The sequence below is a fragment of the Sclerotinia sclerotiorum genome, genomic scaffold (genome assembly GCF_000146945.2).
Source record: "Sclerotinia sclerotiorum 1980 UF-70 scaffold_6 genomic scaffold, whole genome shotgun sequence".
Taxonomy (NCBI): Eukaryota; Fungi; Ascomycota; class Leotiomycetes; order Helotiales; family Sclerotiniaceae; genus Sclerotinia; species Sclerotinia sclerotiorum.
The window spans coordinates 1,786,859-1,802,685 of NW_001820830.1; the positions used below are offsets into that span (position 1 = coordinate 1,786,859).

Consider the following 15,827-nt stretch of genomic DNA (forward strand, 5'->3'; position numbering starts at 1 on the left):
AGTGTATTGTGAATTCTTATATATCACTATGAAGAAGACCACTAGTCTTCATATTGGACCAAGGGGGAGTTAAAAGGATGGGAGATGCTGGAAATAATTTATCATTCACTTCCATCAACTTCCGCAATAGTTTCGAAGCCAATCCCGCTTCTGATGGATATCCATTGTGCTTATTGTTAACTTCTCAGACATGAAACAGATGGTAAGTGGAATGTTCCTTCTCGGATCCGAAAGCTACTACAATAAGTAGCTCACTAACTCCATACTGGAGCTTGATCAAGAAGGTAATCCATCTGCAGATGTATTGTTTGGAAGATATGCTCTACAAGCAACGAAGAAAAGCCAGAGAAATCCAGGAGGTGCAAAGTCCTTGACGCTGCTGCTTCGATAATCTCGTCTTTATATTTTGATTCAATGGATAGACGGTCCGATCTTTCATCTCCTTTCTTGGTTCATATCCTTCGTTGTCTCTCTCCCGGATCTTAGTCTTGTTATCACCGCTCAGCCCTCCTCGCCATCAGTCAAGGTGAAATATCAACCCAAAAAACGAACAATAATCCACTCTAAACTACCTTCTTCGGTTCTTCCTCGGTCCATGTTTCATGGTTGGCTCCCACCCTATCTACAGGTAGCCTCTGTCAATCTCGAAATCTAATGTCCTCGAAGATCTGGGTAGGTCCTTCTCACAGCAGTCTGATGTTATTGGGTTTTCCTCGGCATGTGTAATAGACTCTTCTATGACTCCCTCAAACTTTTAGATCCCATACATTATCATGACAACCCGTTATAAAATGAAAAAACGCCCTCGAAAAGAGAAATCACTCCTTCTCCATCCAGTCAGCCAAAATTTCAGAAATATCTCAAAACAGCCATCATTCATCCATTCCCCTTACAAAGGGCGGAATCAGAGCAAAAAAGGATTCTCCTGCGCCCGCCGGAAATCGAATCCGGGGCCCATCGATGTTGGTTAACGTATCTTTTGATTAAGAACTGCTAATGGCAACGATGGATTTTACCACTAAACCACAGGCGCTAGTTATTATTGTGGGTTATTGATGGATGAACAAGGCGCTTTGTGGAAATATATTTTCAGATGTAGAAGATCCATTGCACTAGACTACTTGTATTAGCCGAGAAGGTTTTTCACCACCAAAGTTCACCCACCCACTTTCGGAAATAACCCTAATTTATACAATAATAAAAGATTCTTCAAATTCGAGATTTTCAATACTTTGTGTTAAATGATTAAGGAGAATTTTAAAAAAGATAATATAATCCTCTGAAATAGAAAAAAATATGATTTTATTAAAAATAAAAATTATAAAAGAATAAAAGGATTTGGAAAGTAAGTTCAAGAATTTATAAATAATATATTATTTTAAATAGAAATTAAAAGATGTATTATAATACTTTAGTGATATAAGATAAGAAATATTTATTCTAATCATAATTAATCCACTTGATAAAATCAGTAAAGAAACAAAAGTATAGAGATTATTAAACAAGAAAAAATGCGTTCGCCGGGAATCGAACCCGGGGCCCATCGATGTTATTTCAAGATCTCTTCCGATGAAGAGAAGATGATGGCAACGATGGATTTTACCACTAAACCACAAACGCTTGCAGATTGCTAGTCATTGTTGAAGAAGACCGAGCAAAAGGCCGATATATTCAAGTTTGTCATTGCATTAATTGTTTAAATGAAAGTTATGTAAACGGAGGGGCACTGCGCAAGGTACCCAAAAAAGATTTCTCCGCTCGCAAGCGAGATTAGACGTTCATTCAACAAACAGCAGTAACACTGACTGTATGTACTTCAGTTAATATTTTCCTCTTTCATCCTTGATATCTATTACCCCTCCCTCCTAGAACATATAAAAAATAAATAAAGTCATCCAAACGAGCCCCCCAAAAAGTCACTTTTCACCAAAAAACTTAAAAAACACCAAAAATTCAAGCTGAATTGATGGGGATTGAGCCCAACGGGGGGGTCGAACCCCCAACCTTGTGATTAAGAGTCACACGCTCTACCGATTGAGCTAGCCGGGCAGGCTTTGCTTGATGGTTTATTGATGGCTTAAAATTTTATTAAGAAATATATTTGCGGGATTGAGCATGAAAATTTCTGTAACCTTAAAGAGCTTCGTGAAAATTTTTCTGGGAGAAAATTTAAGCGAGGGGGTAGTGGGGTATTGGCGGGGTTGTTTTGTATCTTTTTTTTTTTTTTTTTTTTGGTGGGGAGTGGGAGATGGATGTTCCATGATTAATGGTGTTTTATTTTGAAGGGGGTTTTTTTTTCTTAATAGTGAAAGTTTCTGGGATAGAGTATCATGGAAACAGATAAGGATGTAGGGGAAGTTGCTCCCGGAAAAGGTATTGTGGAAAGAAGGTGTGGCTATGTTGTGCGCTCGGTGTACATGTCCTTGATGCTTAGATGGTTTTTAATTTGTATCATCGGTAAAACTCTGTGCATCTTCAGTCAGTATGGTTACACATAATATTTTACAGTCATATATTATCTCGTTGACGTTGTCGACCATATTATCATCATCATTTTTTATCCATAATTCCATTTCCTCCACTTCAAGTTATCCCCCTTCGCGCCTCTGTCTTTCTTTCTTTTTCTCAACCAATCTTTGAATACACGATTTAGAAAAGCACAAACTGAATGGCTACAAGTTCCATGCTCTTACATAAATTCATATTCAATGGCCATAGGATTGATATTTGCAATTTTCACCATTCTAGGCAAATTTGCTGCACATTTAGTTATCACTCGAGAAGGTTCCGAATCTTTCTTTGTTACTGCTAGTAAATTTCACTTTTCCATTTCATATCCCCTTATTCTGCGCCTTTTATTCGAAACCTATCTGCTGGGAACTTTATTTTTGTAACCATCTAAGAAATCTTTTCCTTAGCGGGGAGTCGTTCTTCTGTTGCACATCTGATTACTCGGTACCTTCCGATTGATTGGGGACTCTATTCAAAATAATTTCTGTCGCCGAATTTCTAGTTTTGCTGTCTATTTGAACGGTTTGAAATTGATACGAAGCTTAGATCAAAGGTTTGTTGTATATCATTCGTTCAGATTCAAGTTGGAAAGAATGAGCAACTTGGAAGGTCACACTAGTGTTGAAACCCTATTTAAGACTCATGCTTGGGGCTTCCGATTTCGAGAGGTATTTCTTGCGAAGAATGAACAGAAGATACGAATTTTTTGCCAGTGTTTCTATTTTCTTCCGGGAAATAGACGAATTCCGAATTGCAACCATCTTCAATCAATCCTGTTCTTGGATCTTAGCTTCCGGGGAGCTTCAGCATTATAGTTGTGTCTGACGTCAGTTATAGATAGGTGATCTTGATGGCATGGAACATATCTTTAAGTATTCCTAGCATCAAAGTCCTTTGGTGCAGTCTTAGGCAGAAGATGTGATGGACCGCACTGAGCTTCAAACTTGACGAGGTTTTCTTACACGCAGTTGAAATCTTCGGAGATTCCATGATACTTATAAGGCTTATGTTTTGTTTTGAACAATTTCATTGTATGAAATTAATCAAATAGATCAAGGACCTTCCATCGTAAGACTTGATCCGGACAACTTGGAACTTCTGACCTTGCATTGTGACTTATGAATATGAAACGAGAATTTGTATGGGGACTTTTATTACTAGTTTTCGACCCGAGAATCATATCAATATTACTTGCATTATGTACGATTGCCAGAAGCCCGACATCGCAAGTGCGGTAACCTTTAAGGGTTGACCTATATAAAAGTGCACTGGTGAACTCTGCCTTCATGATCCCATCCCATCATTTATGTGTCGAACTAAAGCTATTGGAATATATGCTCAATCCAACTCCAGTTCCATCTTAATACAAATCCTCCAAAATCTCCAAAGACACAATTCCATACAAAATTCCACGTGTATGATGCCCCTTCACTTCAACCTACTCGCATCAAAGCTGTCTACATAAGCTTACTTAAACCGCTTCCTAACACATACGACCATAGACTGAAGAGAATTGGGCATCCCGTCCGCTCTGCCATACACAAGCTTCAGATCGGTGGATTAGTAGTTGGGTGGGTGACCACCAGCGAATCCCCACTGTTGTATGTTATTTTTTGGAGTTTTTTTATTTTTGCTCCACACTTCGCTTGATACCCTTTCCTCGACATCACCTACTTACTTACTATTCATGCATTGGGTAAGAAGTTATCCTATGTATATCTTAATCTGAAATTCCGCTTGTTTATAACTACATTCGCATCATATCCAGCAGACCGACTTTTGGTTTTTTTTCCGTACCCGGTTGACCCCTCACTGCTGCCTAGCTGCTGCCTAGCTGATGAAACAAATCATTCTGAACATAGCAGCATATATACCACCACCTACTCACACATCCTTCAATCATAATAATCACCTAGCATCCTTCACAACCACCATCTAACAAATTATAAAGAATCCAAACAATGTCCTGGATAACCAAAAACTGGATCGCAAGGTATTTAAAACCAGGGCATAAATTCAAAATCGGCAATAACATCTGGGAACTTTCCGGAAATCCAATTAATGAAGCCGAATATGAAGATTTCTCCAGAGCAGTATATGAATGCAAACTTGTAGACGAGAGAGGGGGAGAAGAGATTAAATCCCCTGCTGTTGTTAAGATATGGATGCAGTAAGTGCAAGTTTCTAGGTATACAGTGTACACTCATGGATGTCTTTATTCTTTTTGAACTTGTTTCGTGTAAGTAGGAAGTTATTAATATTTGTTTAAGGACTCCGGAAATAAATACTTATGAAGATTGGTTTTATGCTAGCGAATTGTATGATTTGTATTTAGCGGAGAATTTGGATACAGCTGGAGACCCGGATATCGATATTGCTAGTCATATGGGCTCTCCTGAACAATTCGTTTCAGCTGGCAATTCGGATATTGCTAGTGATTCTAATTTCGCCGGGCATTCCAATCCCGCTGATAAATCGGATTCGGATGGCCATTCAGATATCACCAATCATCCAAATTCAAATACCCATTCAAATTCTACCTACAATTCAGATATCAATTCCGCCACTCATCCAATTCCAGCCTTAAATTCCCAATCGCCCAGCAACAGCAACAGCAACTCCAACCCCAACCCTAACACAACCAACCTCATAAACCCTCCCAATTACCCAGAACCCTGGGACTCCGAACTAACCTGTCTAAACCTCCTCAACAAATCCTACACCACTCTCCACCACACCCCCAATATCCCCAATACCACCAACACTAGCGCACAAGAAAAATCCAAAATCCCATCTGACACCTATAAACCCTTCCCCTACGCAATAGGTCTAGCAAAATACAAACAACGACGTAATTTTCCACTCGAGGGGGGATATCTCGTATATCTCGTTATGGAAAAATTACCCGGTGAATGTATTTATCCGGGTGTGTTTTGGGGGGGTTGGGATAGATGTGAACGGGATAGGTTTAGGGGGGCTTTTGGGGTGGGGGTTTTGTATGGTTTTTTTTTGGTTTTGTTTATTTTTGTATTGGGAGGGAGTGTGATGTTATTGATGTTATTGATGTTATTGATGTTATTGATATACTAATTCCTTCTCATTTTAATTCAGAATATTCCAAAAACTAGGAATAGAAAACCGCGACAAAGCAATGAGGAATTTATTGTACGATCGGGAGAATGGTAAATGGTTAGTTTTTTATTCTTTTTATTCCATATTATTCCACCCAACCTATGCTACCCTACTCACCTCCCTTCCTCACTTCCTCCCTCCCAATAAAAATCCACTAACCACCAAAAAAAAAGTTATTTCATAGATTGGGAAGCATGGAGATATCGTAATGAAGAAGCATGGCCCCCTCTTCCGCTTTTAGAATATTCTTATGATTTAATTCGGCATCGGGATCGAGGGGATGAGGGTGAGAATGAGGAGAGGTGGGATAGGGGGTAGGTAGTCTTATTAAGTGGGTGATGGTTGATAATGGATGAGGGTATTATTTATATGAATATATAGGGGGTAGATAGATGGATAGATGGTTGGTTGGAATTCAGGTTTATATTGCACTTGCGCTCGCGGCGCTGCTGTGTGGGATTTTTTTTTGATTTTTTTTGAGAAGAATGGATATGAATAAATGTTGTTATGTCTCTTTTAGTGGATTTGTGTATGTTTTCTTGTTATTCAAAAAGATTTTAGGATCTTGAATGGGAAAGAAAGGGAGGGGGGTTAATTATCTGAATTGAAGTTGGATGTTATAGATCTATTATCTACTATGTACACTCTAGATCTTTAGAATCTAGCATCTAACATCTAAACTATACCAACCACACATCAACCCCTCTCTAACACCTACCACAACCCAATCAGCATCCATCCACCCATAATCAATTTGTGGCTCAAATCTCCTGCGCAGCCTCAGATCCAACCCCATCACCCACAACATCATCCATCTCACCCTTCTTCCTCCTCCCTTCCTTTTTAAACCTCGACTCTGTAGGCCTCATAGCAAACCAAGCAGGCAACGCACATTTCCCCACCAAACCCTTAAAATCACTCCTACATTCCCCCAAAAACTCCTCATCCGAATACGTATTTAATAATCTCGACTGTGCACCTCCCGATTTAGCATCTACCAGCAATTGCAGAATTTCCAACAGGGAATCCGACGTCTTGGGAAGAACTTGTACGGTTTGACCCGTGCGTGCTGATACGAGAAAACCCAAGGCTGATTCTCCGAGAAGTAACATGTATAATGCGACTTGTAGTAGATGTTCTGGTGAGAGGGAATCTGAATGTTTGATTTCCCATACGATGGCTTTGCCTTTTTTTGGACGACATATATCCATAGCTCCGCTCACAAGGACACCTTCTTTCTTTTCCGGCCTTGTAGGTCCGCCCCCACGAGTAATTTCAAGATATTTGTGAAAAGCGATACGTTCGAAAAAAATACCTCGCACAGGTACCTTGGCGATGCCTGCTAATGTATTGAGTACATAATTAATATATGTACAGTATTTCTCTGTCAGCCACGTATATCCCGTCAGAGGAATACTCAATAACTTGGTAATGTCCTTATCTTTTAATGCCATATTGACATTTGACAAATACAATATGTCCCCGGGTGTGATCATCCCGATATCATAACCGTCTTTTATAGACTGAATTTTCTCATAATAAGCTTCAGGAAGCTCTCTTAATGGATCTCTTCGCTTCGTCGGTCTTTTGAGTGGTGAGAGAAGTCGTAGGGGCGCTGCGATTATGGATAACCTTCTTTTAAGATACCATTCAAAAATAGCAGGGATAGCCGTTCCCGTAATACCTGCTACAGCCTCGACAAGACCATACTTGTCGCGAATTTCAGACGGTGGTGGGGAGCTTCCATAAGCAGGTTCGGCAAGCATTTGGAAATTGAGACGACGAAGACAGTCTGTTATAAGAGTCTCTGAAAGGTTTCGGCAAAGCGCGGTGACCTTGAATGTAGGTATTTGCCGTCCAGGGGCAAAAGGTTCAATTTTGTGCTTGCGAGTCATGACTAAATCGCATGTTTGTCCCACGGTATCCAGGTCTACGAAAGGCAGTGGAGAGTTTGTATGCGCATGAATGAGAACAAGATGTTCAAGAGCCCGCGTGGCGGCGACGTATTGTGGATTTGTGACAGCAACGGGGTCTTCCGCGACTTTATTATAAAAATTATGGTATCCTTGATCAAAACCAAGTACAATCGAAGCCTTGCGTTCGATACCCTTCGCCTGATGATAAGTGCAGATCAATACCTTACCATGAGCGACTTCAGGTGCGATTTCTGAGATGTCAGAATCCGATCTAAACACCGGGATTTCACGAAGCGCGAGATCATTGGCAAGATAGATTGCAGGTGAGACTCCACGCACTGACGGAGAAAGAACTATTATATCGTTTGGTGATATATCAGGAAGTTCCAGGAGTCGTTGTACCTCATGCACCAAATCCTCATATGGATTACACATGATATAGCGTGGTTGAGGATATGGTTGACCTGATGCATCATTATATTTGACAGCCCGCATAGGTTTCCCATGTGGATCCTTAAGAAGAAGTTGTTGGTTGATAAAGTCGACGTTAGATTTGGTCATACGATTCGTGGCTGTCTGATCAGCCAGGATCCAGTCTTCGCGATTAATGTAGCCGAATACCTCAGGACGATCAGCCATAGACAAGAAGCGTGAGTCAGCATTGTTAAATCCATAAACTTCTTGACGTCGGTCGCCCAAAACGACGACTCTCAGCGGTTCTTCTGTTTTGGGCTGGCGGTCAGGCCCGATAAATCCTTTGTCGCGGATGACCTTATCCACAAATCGTTTCAATATTGGAGTCATGTCCTGTTGCTCATCCAAGATCAAGACGGAAAATTCAGGAAGTTCCATGCCACTGAGAACATTCATGTCATCTTCAACAACTCGCTTGAGACCTTGATCGGTAGCACATTCTGACGTGTAGTATCTCGCACCAAGCGTGTGGTAGTTCTGTACAGTCACGTTGGTGAGACCTAAATCTTCGACTCTCTGTTGTGTCTCTAACATCAGACGCCGGTTGTAGACCAATACTAAAAATTTGGTACCAGGTGCAGATTTTGCAAGATGCAGAATGGTTGTTGTTTTTCCCGATCCAGCACAGGCATCAACAATCACGTTCTTTTTGGTATATAAAAGCGTATCAATAGCCACCTGCTGTTCAGGAGATGGTGGCAACAAAGTCTTGGGTGGACCAATACCCCTAACCGCATCAATCGTCTCATCTGGAAGACTTTTCTCTGCTACAGCCGCGACCCGCGCCAGTCCTCTGGAGAAGAGGCCTATAGTGCTACGTGAATGGGTCTGCTGATCAAAAAGTGACCATGACGACGCGCTTGACGAATATAAATTTGGCAAGCGATGGCTAAGACGACTGGGAGAAATTGAAGATGCCCTTAACGTCGTATGTGGCCATAGACAGTAACGTCGAATCATGGTAGTATTGTAAGTGGTAAACACCACCTGACTGGGCACGTGCAGAAGGGCTCGATCCGCAAGTTTGAATGTGATTTAAGGCGCGAATGAGAGAGTTTGATGTCCTCTCAGCATTCGGATTCAGTGGCAAATATCAGTGCAAGCAACATACTGCTCTTGATCAAGAACAGCAGGAAGGGCGAATTTGAAATAAAAATATAGGAATTAGCTAGCAGTATATTGCATATATCCATTCAATCGGGACAAGTACAAGACTTCGCGAAACGTTAGAATATAAATTATGATGTGGAGAGCTAGGTATGAACATTGTCGACCAAGGTGGACCGGCGTAGAGAGCTGACTAAGCAAATCCTGGGGAAGTAAGGATTACTGTGGATCAAGCTGGTTTTTGAGGCACTATTATTCTATGGGTGCAAATATAGTACTATTTATTATAAAGTAAAGATTTCGAACTTCATATTTGAATGGACCGAGATACTCATCGAGTACCCGGAGTATTGATTTTAAGCAAAAAGCACTACACGCATTATCCTGAATAGGATGACAAACAAGTTGTCCTATCGTGCAGTGATTGTATGGCCATTTCAGTTATTTTTTCTTGTCCCATATTACCTAAGTGGACTCAATATTCCGTTCTCAAACTACTCGCCTCACATCTAGCATCTCGATTACAAATTCAAGATAATCCAGCGTTGACCTCCTAGTACACAGAATTTCCGGCATCAGCTAGGCTTGACTCCAACCAATCTACCATTTACCGTCAAGAATCCGCCTACTTAATCTTGCGACTGTCCCATCACAAACCATCGGATATTGACCATAACTAGCATAGCATAAGCCATCATGCCGGAGCGAAGATAGGCCGCATCTAAGGTACCCACCCACGTATGCTGTATTGACTCTTGAGTATCGTGCGATTTTCAAGGGAGTTGCTGTCAATTTTCTGCCGTCTCATATATCGTTATTAAACGTGAACGCTCCAATAGTTTCACAAACTGTTGAAGAGAAGATGCAGGAAGTTTTGGATATATTCGTATGTGATGGTTGTCTCTTTCGTTTTACATGTATGTGCATGGTGAAACCACCCACACCTCGGAAAATATCGAAAACGGCTCGGAAGCAATTGCCCAAGGGGAGTTGCCATTGATCTCCCTACTAGGCTAGAAATGCGGCTGGTCATCGAACAATCTCAATAATTGAAGAATGCTATCTAAAGATGCGTCATAAGTAGCCTATCTCCAATGTAAAGCGATTAGGTGTGCTATGTCGTGAATATTGTCAGAAACACCTATTTAGGTGCTTGAACTCAAATCGCCGACCCATTCATTTCCACTTTCTCCAGCACAGTAGGCGCTGAGATGTCCTGTTCAAGTGGGTTCATAGGCCTTACAAAGGCCTGGAAAGATCCAGCTTGGTATATCTGACTGGAAATTGAGGGTGTCTTACTACCCCGCCACAACTTTAATCTTGGTCGTGGGGTAGGACGTTGGAGGATCCTTCGTTGAACAAACCAATTTTTGACGAGTTGACGAGATTAAATGGCGGTAACACAGAAAATTAAGAAATGGAGGCGCGATAGGTGACTAAGGCAGACAAGCCTATTTGTGATCCCAATTGCAACATCCTGAGACTTCTAGGAGCCCATCTAACATAAACGGGTAGAAATCGCAACAAAATAAGCTTGCCAGTAACTAGTAAGATGACGATACATGGGATAGCTGACTGAGACAAATGGTACTCACCTGAGTACACCTTCTTCAGATGAAGAAACGACATACTTCCAGTAGGGGTTGAAACGTCTTCTTACCCTGCAATCAAGGAGGCATGTATCTGAATATAAATTTAAGGATGCATGACAACCAGGATAATTCATCCTACGACCCACCCGTTCCTCTCCATGCCCACTCACTCTTGCAGAATTTTAGGAAGATGTAAATTCCTGAAAGAATACCCATAAATCCTCTTTCTTTCCAATGTTTGTGGTTTGTTCCGAGAAATGGTGGTTGCGTGAAGTATGGTCTCTTTGTTACGAACTCAAGATGAACTTCATGATACATCAACCATGATCCCCAATCCTGTAGTCGTCCCGCATTACACTTTTGTTTGTGCAATAACGAGGAGCGTGTTTCGTCAAAGGCGTATCATGCTGATGCCTGGCTCTGTTTGCAAATTGCTTCGTACGGCAATGGGATATTTTTCATCACATCATGGATCGCATTCTCTAAGGGAATATCTCTTGGCTGAAGTGACGCCCCATCACCAGTTATGTTTTTCCGTACAAGTTTTTCTGCGGGTTGTGAATGTATAGAATCGAACGTCTAGTGTGCCATTGATGTAAATGCGCGTCGCACTCATCTATCTTACAACCAAAAGTTAGCTTAGCCTGGCAATAAGTGACAACCTGTAGGACTTTGGCATACCAACTGTCGCAAACTCTACGGCTGTGATTGATGTATTGAACCGCCTTCAGTAACCCCTTTGATCTATCACTGGGGCTTTCTGAGTATCGGATTGATTTCACGCTGCTGATGACAAAAATTGATTTAGGTCAGCAAGTTGCATTTTGATATTGAGAATTGATTGGTCATGTCAGCAAGCTGCATATCGCGCCCGCTAGCGTATCCCAATCAACCAATTATAGCCCTCTTCTTATCATCAATAGCCAGGGCTTCAGATTATCCCATCTGTGTAGCCTTGTCAGCTTTGGTCTTACCTTCATCAACTGTAGAAAATATCTCGAATATATACATCATCTACTCACTCCTCCCATCTAGCAATGTCCTCTCTCTCAGTTCGATTTTCCTATACTCTACATCTTCATTCACCATAACTCTCCACCAAAGAAAACCAAAACAATGCACCTCATCCTAACTGGCGCAACCGGGCTTGTCGGCTCCGGTATCCTCCAAACAATGCTCACCAACCCCTCCATAACCAAACTATCCATACTATCACGAAACCCCGTTTCTCTCGCCGAAACCCACCCCAATCATGAAAAAGCCACTGTTATTCTCCATTCCGATTTTAAAAAATATCCTGAGAATGTGTTGGAACAATTGAAAGGTGCGGATGGTTGTGTATGGGCTTTAGGGACGAGTAGCTCGGGGGTTGATAGGGAGTGAGTTTTTCTTATTTCCTTGGGGAAGAGGGGATGAAAGGATATATGCTAATGATTAACGCGTAGAAAATACACCGAAATAACACAAACCTATACCCTCTCCGCCGCTCGAGCTTTCTCACCACTCAATTCCCCGAAACCATTTAAATTCCTCTATATATCCGGCGAAGGCGCAACTACATCCCCGGGCATTCTAACCCCCATGTTTGGGGTTGTAAAAGGACAGACGGAGGCTGATCTCTTGGCTCTTCCTGCAAAAGAAAAAGATTGCGAGAATCTTAAAGTGTATAATGTGAGACCGGGCGCTGTAGATGCTTCTGCACATGAAGAAATTAAAGAATTTATACCGCAGAGAAAAGGAATGTTGAGATTGATGGAATTGGGTTTGTTTCCTGTGGTGAGAATGTGTAGTAGGAATATGTATACGCCGACGAAGGAGTTTGGAAAGGTGGTGACGGAGTTGATGTTGGGTGATGGGGAGAAGTTGGAAGGGAGTGGAGTTGTGGAGGGAAGTGGTGGGAGGACTTTGAGTAATATTGGGTTGAGAAGGTTGGGTGGATGGTAGAAAAGATATTTCTTGATTGATATTCATAATTCATGTTTGGTAATAGAGCAATTTTAATATATAGATTAGGAATTTGTTTATTCTTATTTCGTCTCATTCTAAAACTCATATCTATCTACCTGCTATCTAATTCTTTTTAATAGCTAATCTCTGTAGAGCCTACACATCCCTTTTCGTTCCCTTCCGTCAAAAGTCCTCCCATAAACCACAAGTATCATGAACATCCTCCCTCTTCATCCATAATCCACCCATCCAGCCGCCCCACACAACGAAAGAAACCCAAAAAAACAGACAATATAGTATGTTATACGGAGTACATCCCGCCCCCCTCCTCTCATAAACCTCCAAACCAAACCCCCCTTTTAATATTAAAATAAAACTGGTATCATAGAATAGAGTATATAAGAAAAGCAGCAAACATATAGCTAGCCCAGATAAACAACAAGAGGAAACAAAAGAAAAAACAAAACAGCTAGTCATAGCAAGTAATTTAGAATCGTGAAAGTCGTTAAAACATTTTTACACGGAGAGGTAAAACGCCAATGTAACAAGTAGAGAAAGAACGCCAACAAAACAGAAACGAAAATGGAAAAAAGTCAAAATTAAGCGTATTTTCTAAACTTTAACACCTGATTTTCCAGAAGGCATAGTAAAAACCATTGGCCGAAGTAAAAACGGCGACATAGGAGCGACCACAGACGAAAAACGCGGATCAGGTGTGGAATCCTGAGGAGATTTTTCCCTACGAGGAGAATGCGCATCAGAAGATACTGCAATCTTCTCTTCTAGAATAGACGGGACATCCTCAGAAGAAGGCGAATCACCCATCCTATTAATCTCATCTTCTACATCAGCCAACAGTGCAAAAACATCTGAATCTGCATAGATACGAATAGATTCTACAGCTTTATGACGATGTTCTTTTTTCTGTCTAATTTCTGCTTCGGAGAGTCGTCGTTCCACTTCAGGTTCAGCTTCGATATCGACTTCGGGGTGTGTTTCTAAAATAGGTGTGATAATTCCCTTGATGGGGCTTCGAGGCGGACTTCGTGGTGGGGTGATGGTATTTATATTCGTGGATTCTCTGGCTATGGTGTTACTAGGATCGGTTATGGGCATGAATACTGCAGCGGCGACATGTTCGAGTAACTTTTGTCGCACGCGTGTACGTCTGTTTTCGGCTTGGTCGAGTTTGGATACCCAGTCGTCGATTGAGGAGTCCAGTTCTGCGAGCGCTTCTTCTTGTTTGAGAATGGAATCGTGGGAGAATTTGGCAGTGCGTGGGGAGCGGAGATAGGTACAGATGCGATCGTGAAGGTTGCGACGACCGGCTCGTAGAGAACGGTGCGTTTTGCGGAGGTAAAGACAGCGTTCGTCTAGGGCGCGGAGTTCCTTTTCGTATGTTAGTGAGTGAGATTTAATGGGAAGGAAGAAAAACATACCCTTGAAAGATCATCCACGTCTTTTGAATTGAGAACTTCAAATCTACACACTTGTCCAATAGCCTGACATCTAAGCGTCTCCATTTCCGTTTGCGTTAATTTGGAGCTCGCTTGAGCAGCCTTCACTCCCTGAGGTAAATGTTCAAAGGCTAATTGTTCCTCCAAAGTGGGAGCTCGCTTGGAAGATGTAGCCTTGATAGGTGATCCATCCGAACGTTTCTTTGGTCTTCCTCGATCCATTATCGAAGTGCTGGATTCAGATTCTCGGCGTCGATGAGATGCACCGTTGGAGAAAGATTCGGATCGTTGCTGCTGCGTAGGAATTGTTTCGGATTGGTTGCGGGAATGGCCTGGAGAGCGTCGCCGTGGGGTTGGGAGAGGAAGAGTGGTTATGCTGGAATTCACACTTTGTTGTTGCATGATGCTTGAGCCATTTTTCCCGAGTTTGGGCGAGGATCGTCCGGAGAAAAAATTCATCATCCATGGTTTTGGGGATGATCGACCGGTGTTGATCCAAGGCTTTGGAGATGAACGTCCTTCTAGTTCTGAACTTGGTGTGGTTGCTGTAGTAGAAAGGCTCATCGAGGATGAAGGGGTGAAAGGAGAACATTTATGATGTGGGGATTGCTCCATCATTCTAGCCGACTTTGGTGGAACTTGTGGTGGTGTTGGTGATCTAAGTGTACTTGGTGAGGATTTAGTACGCACTCTTTGTGGCATTGGCGCATTTCTAGATGGGATGACAAGAGGGGCCAAAGATTTTGGCGAAAGAGGTTGATAGGGTGAACGTGAGCGGCTTTTAGAATTTGATCGTTGTTTCTTAAAATTGTTGACTTCATTAAAATGGCTATCGATCTCTGCACCCTCATCTAAAGTTGGTCCTTCAATACATGAAGCTAAGGATTCACCATATGTATGTTGCCTCCATTTGCCACCTGGTGCACTAAAGGATCTTTCGTGTAAAGGAGGTCGTCCTGGAATAGTAGCTATTCAGTGTTAGTCCTATGCATGCTTTCAAATGATTGGAATACTCACGAGAATCCATCGCGGCTTCATGTACAGTGGTCATGGGTCCTAATTCGGTGATGCTTGGTTTCCTTCGTTTACTCGGATCTTTTGACTTTTGAGTATTATGCTTCTCTCCCGATACCGATGTCGAAGCTGATTCTGTACTTGGATTATGTCGATTTGAGCTAATCGATAACTTCTCTTTAAATGGAAATATACTATATTTTCGTGGTGCTTCGCTAGGTTGATGCATTCGCCAAATGTGTTTTTCTTTCTCTTCCGTAACTGGGGATTCTGAACGCTGAATACAGTGTGAGCAAGAACCAGCTTGATCATGAAGAGAATGACATACAAGATCCTGAGCTAAAGGGGATACACTCAATTCACGAGCTATTAAGTTATTTAAGCCAACAGTGCTCGCCGCATTGGCTATGCTGTCGGCGATATGAGCCATATTATATACCGATACGTTTCGAAGCTCCCGGCTCGAATGTGCGTTTCAATGAAGTAGTAAGATAGATTGCCACTCAATCGTTGGGGAAGAAATGTAACATATATATTAGTATATTGGCGTTAGAAATATATAAAGGGACTCGATCCACTTGGTGAGGTGTAGAGGCGGAAAAGACAGGATTAAGATATACTCAAAGAGTGCCAGACACTTGGACCGACCCAGCGAGGATTCAAGTGGAGATATGTAA

General features: G+C 41.8%; 6 protein-coding genes and 3 non-coding genes across 9 annotated transcripts; 3 read left to right on the forward strand and 6 right to left on the reverse strand.

The window, feature by feature from the left end:
* Window positions 1–190: 190 nt before the first annotated feature.
* On the forward strand, window positions 191–391 carry SS1G_05505 (predicted protein; the record flags this gene model as incomplete). The annotated part of the gene is made up of 2 exons (XM_001594027.1): window positions 191–202; window positions 251–391. 2 exons carry the CDS (start codon window positions 191–193, stop codon window positions 389–391), a joined length of 153 nt encoding a protein of 50 aa, XP_001594077.1.
* Window positions 392–926: 535 nt separating this feature from the next.
* On the reverse strand, window positions 927–1,033 carry SS1G_14626. The gene has a single exon. It is a non-coding gene; the product is annotated as a tRNA-Gly (tRNA).
* Window positions 1,034–1,512: 479 nt separating this feature from the next.
* On the reverse strand, window positions 1,513–1,620 carry SS1G_14659. The gene has a single exon. It is a non-coding gene; the product is annotated as a tRNA-Gly (tRNA).
* A 356-nt stretch (window positions 1,621–1,976) lies between these two features.
* SS1G_14538 lies at window positions 1,977–2,049 on the reverse strand. The gene has a single exon. It is a non-coding gene; the product is annotated as a tRNA-Lys (tRNA).
* A 2,423-nt stretch (window positions 2,050–4,472) lies between these two features.
* SS1G_05507 (predicted protein) lies at window positions 4,473–5,884 on the forward strand (the record flags this gene model as incomplete). Its single annotated transcript, XM_001594028.1, has 4 exons — window positions 4,473–4,681; window positions 4,782–5,391; window positions 5,623–5,676; window positions 5,828–5,884. 4 exons carry the CDS (start codon window positions 4,473–4,475, stop codon window positions 5,882–5,884), a joined length of 930 nt encoding a protein of 309 aa, XP_001594078.1.
* Window positions 5,885–6,404: 520 nt separating this feature from the next.
* SS1G_05508 (hypothetical protein) lies at window positions 6,405–8,993 on the reverse strand (the record flags this gene model as incomplete). Its single annotated transcript, XM_001594029.1, has 1 exon — window positions 6,405–8,993. The coding sequence occupies one exon, from the start codon at window positions 8,991–8,993 to the stop codon at window positions 6,405–6,407; it is 2,589 nt and encodes an 862-aa protein (XP_001594079.1).
* A 747-nt stretch (window positions 8,994–9,740) lies between these two features.
* On the reverse strand, window positions 9,741–10,769 carry SS1G_05509 (predicted protein; the record flags this gene model as incomplete). Its single annotated transcript, XM_001594030.1, has 4 exons — window positions 9,741–9,936; window positions 10,083–10,153; window positions 10,578–10,684; window positions 10,736–10,769. 4 exons carry the CDS (start codon window positions 10,767–10,769, stop codon window positions 9,741–9,743), a joined length of 408 nt encoding a protein of 135 aa, XP_001594080.1.
* Window positions 10,770–11,848: 1,079 nt separating this feature from the next.
* On the forward strand, window positions 11,849–12,676 carry SS1G_05510 (hypothetical protein; the record flags this gene model as incomplete). Its single annotated transcript, XM_001594031.1, has 2 exons — window positions 11,849–12,111; window positions 12,178–12,676. 2 exons carry the CDS (start codon window positions 11,849–11,851, stop codon window positions 12,674–12,676), a joined length of 762 nt encoding a protein of 253 aa, XP_001594081.1.
* A 615-nt stretch (window positions 12,677–13,291) lies between these two features.
* On the reverse strand, window positions 13,292–15,580 carry SS1G_05511 (hypothetical protein; the record flags this gene model as incomplete). The annotated part of the gene is made up of 4 exons (XM_001594032.1): window positions 13,292–14,068; window positions 14,119–15,104; window positions 15,154–15,427; window positions 15,479–15,580. 4 exons carry the CDS (start codon window positions 15,578–15,580, stop codon window positions 13,292–13,294), a joined length of 2,139 nt encoding a protein of 712 aa, XP_001594082.1.
* Between the last annotated feature and the right edge of the window lie 247 nt (window positions 15,581–15,827).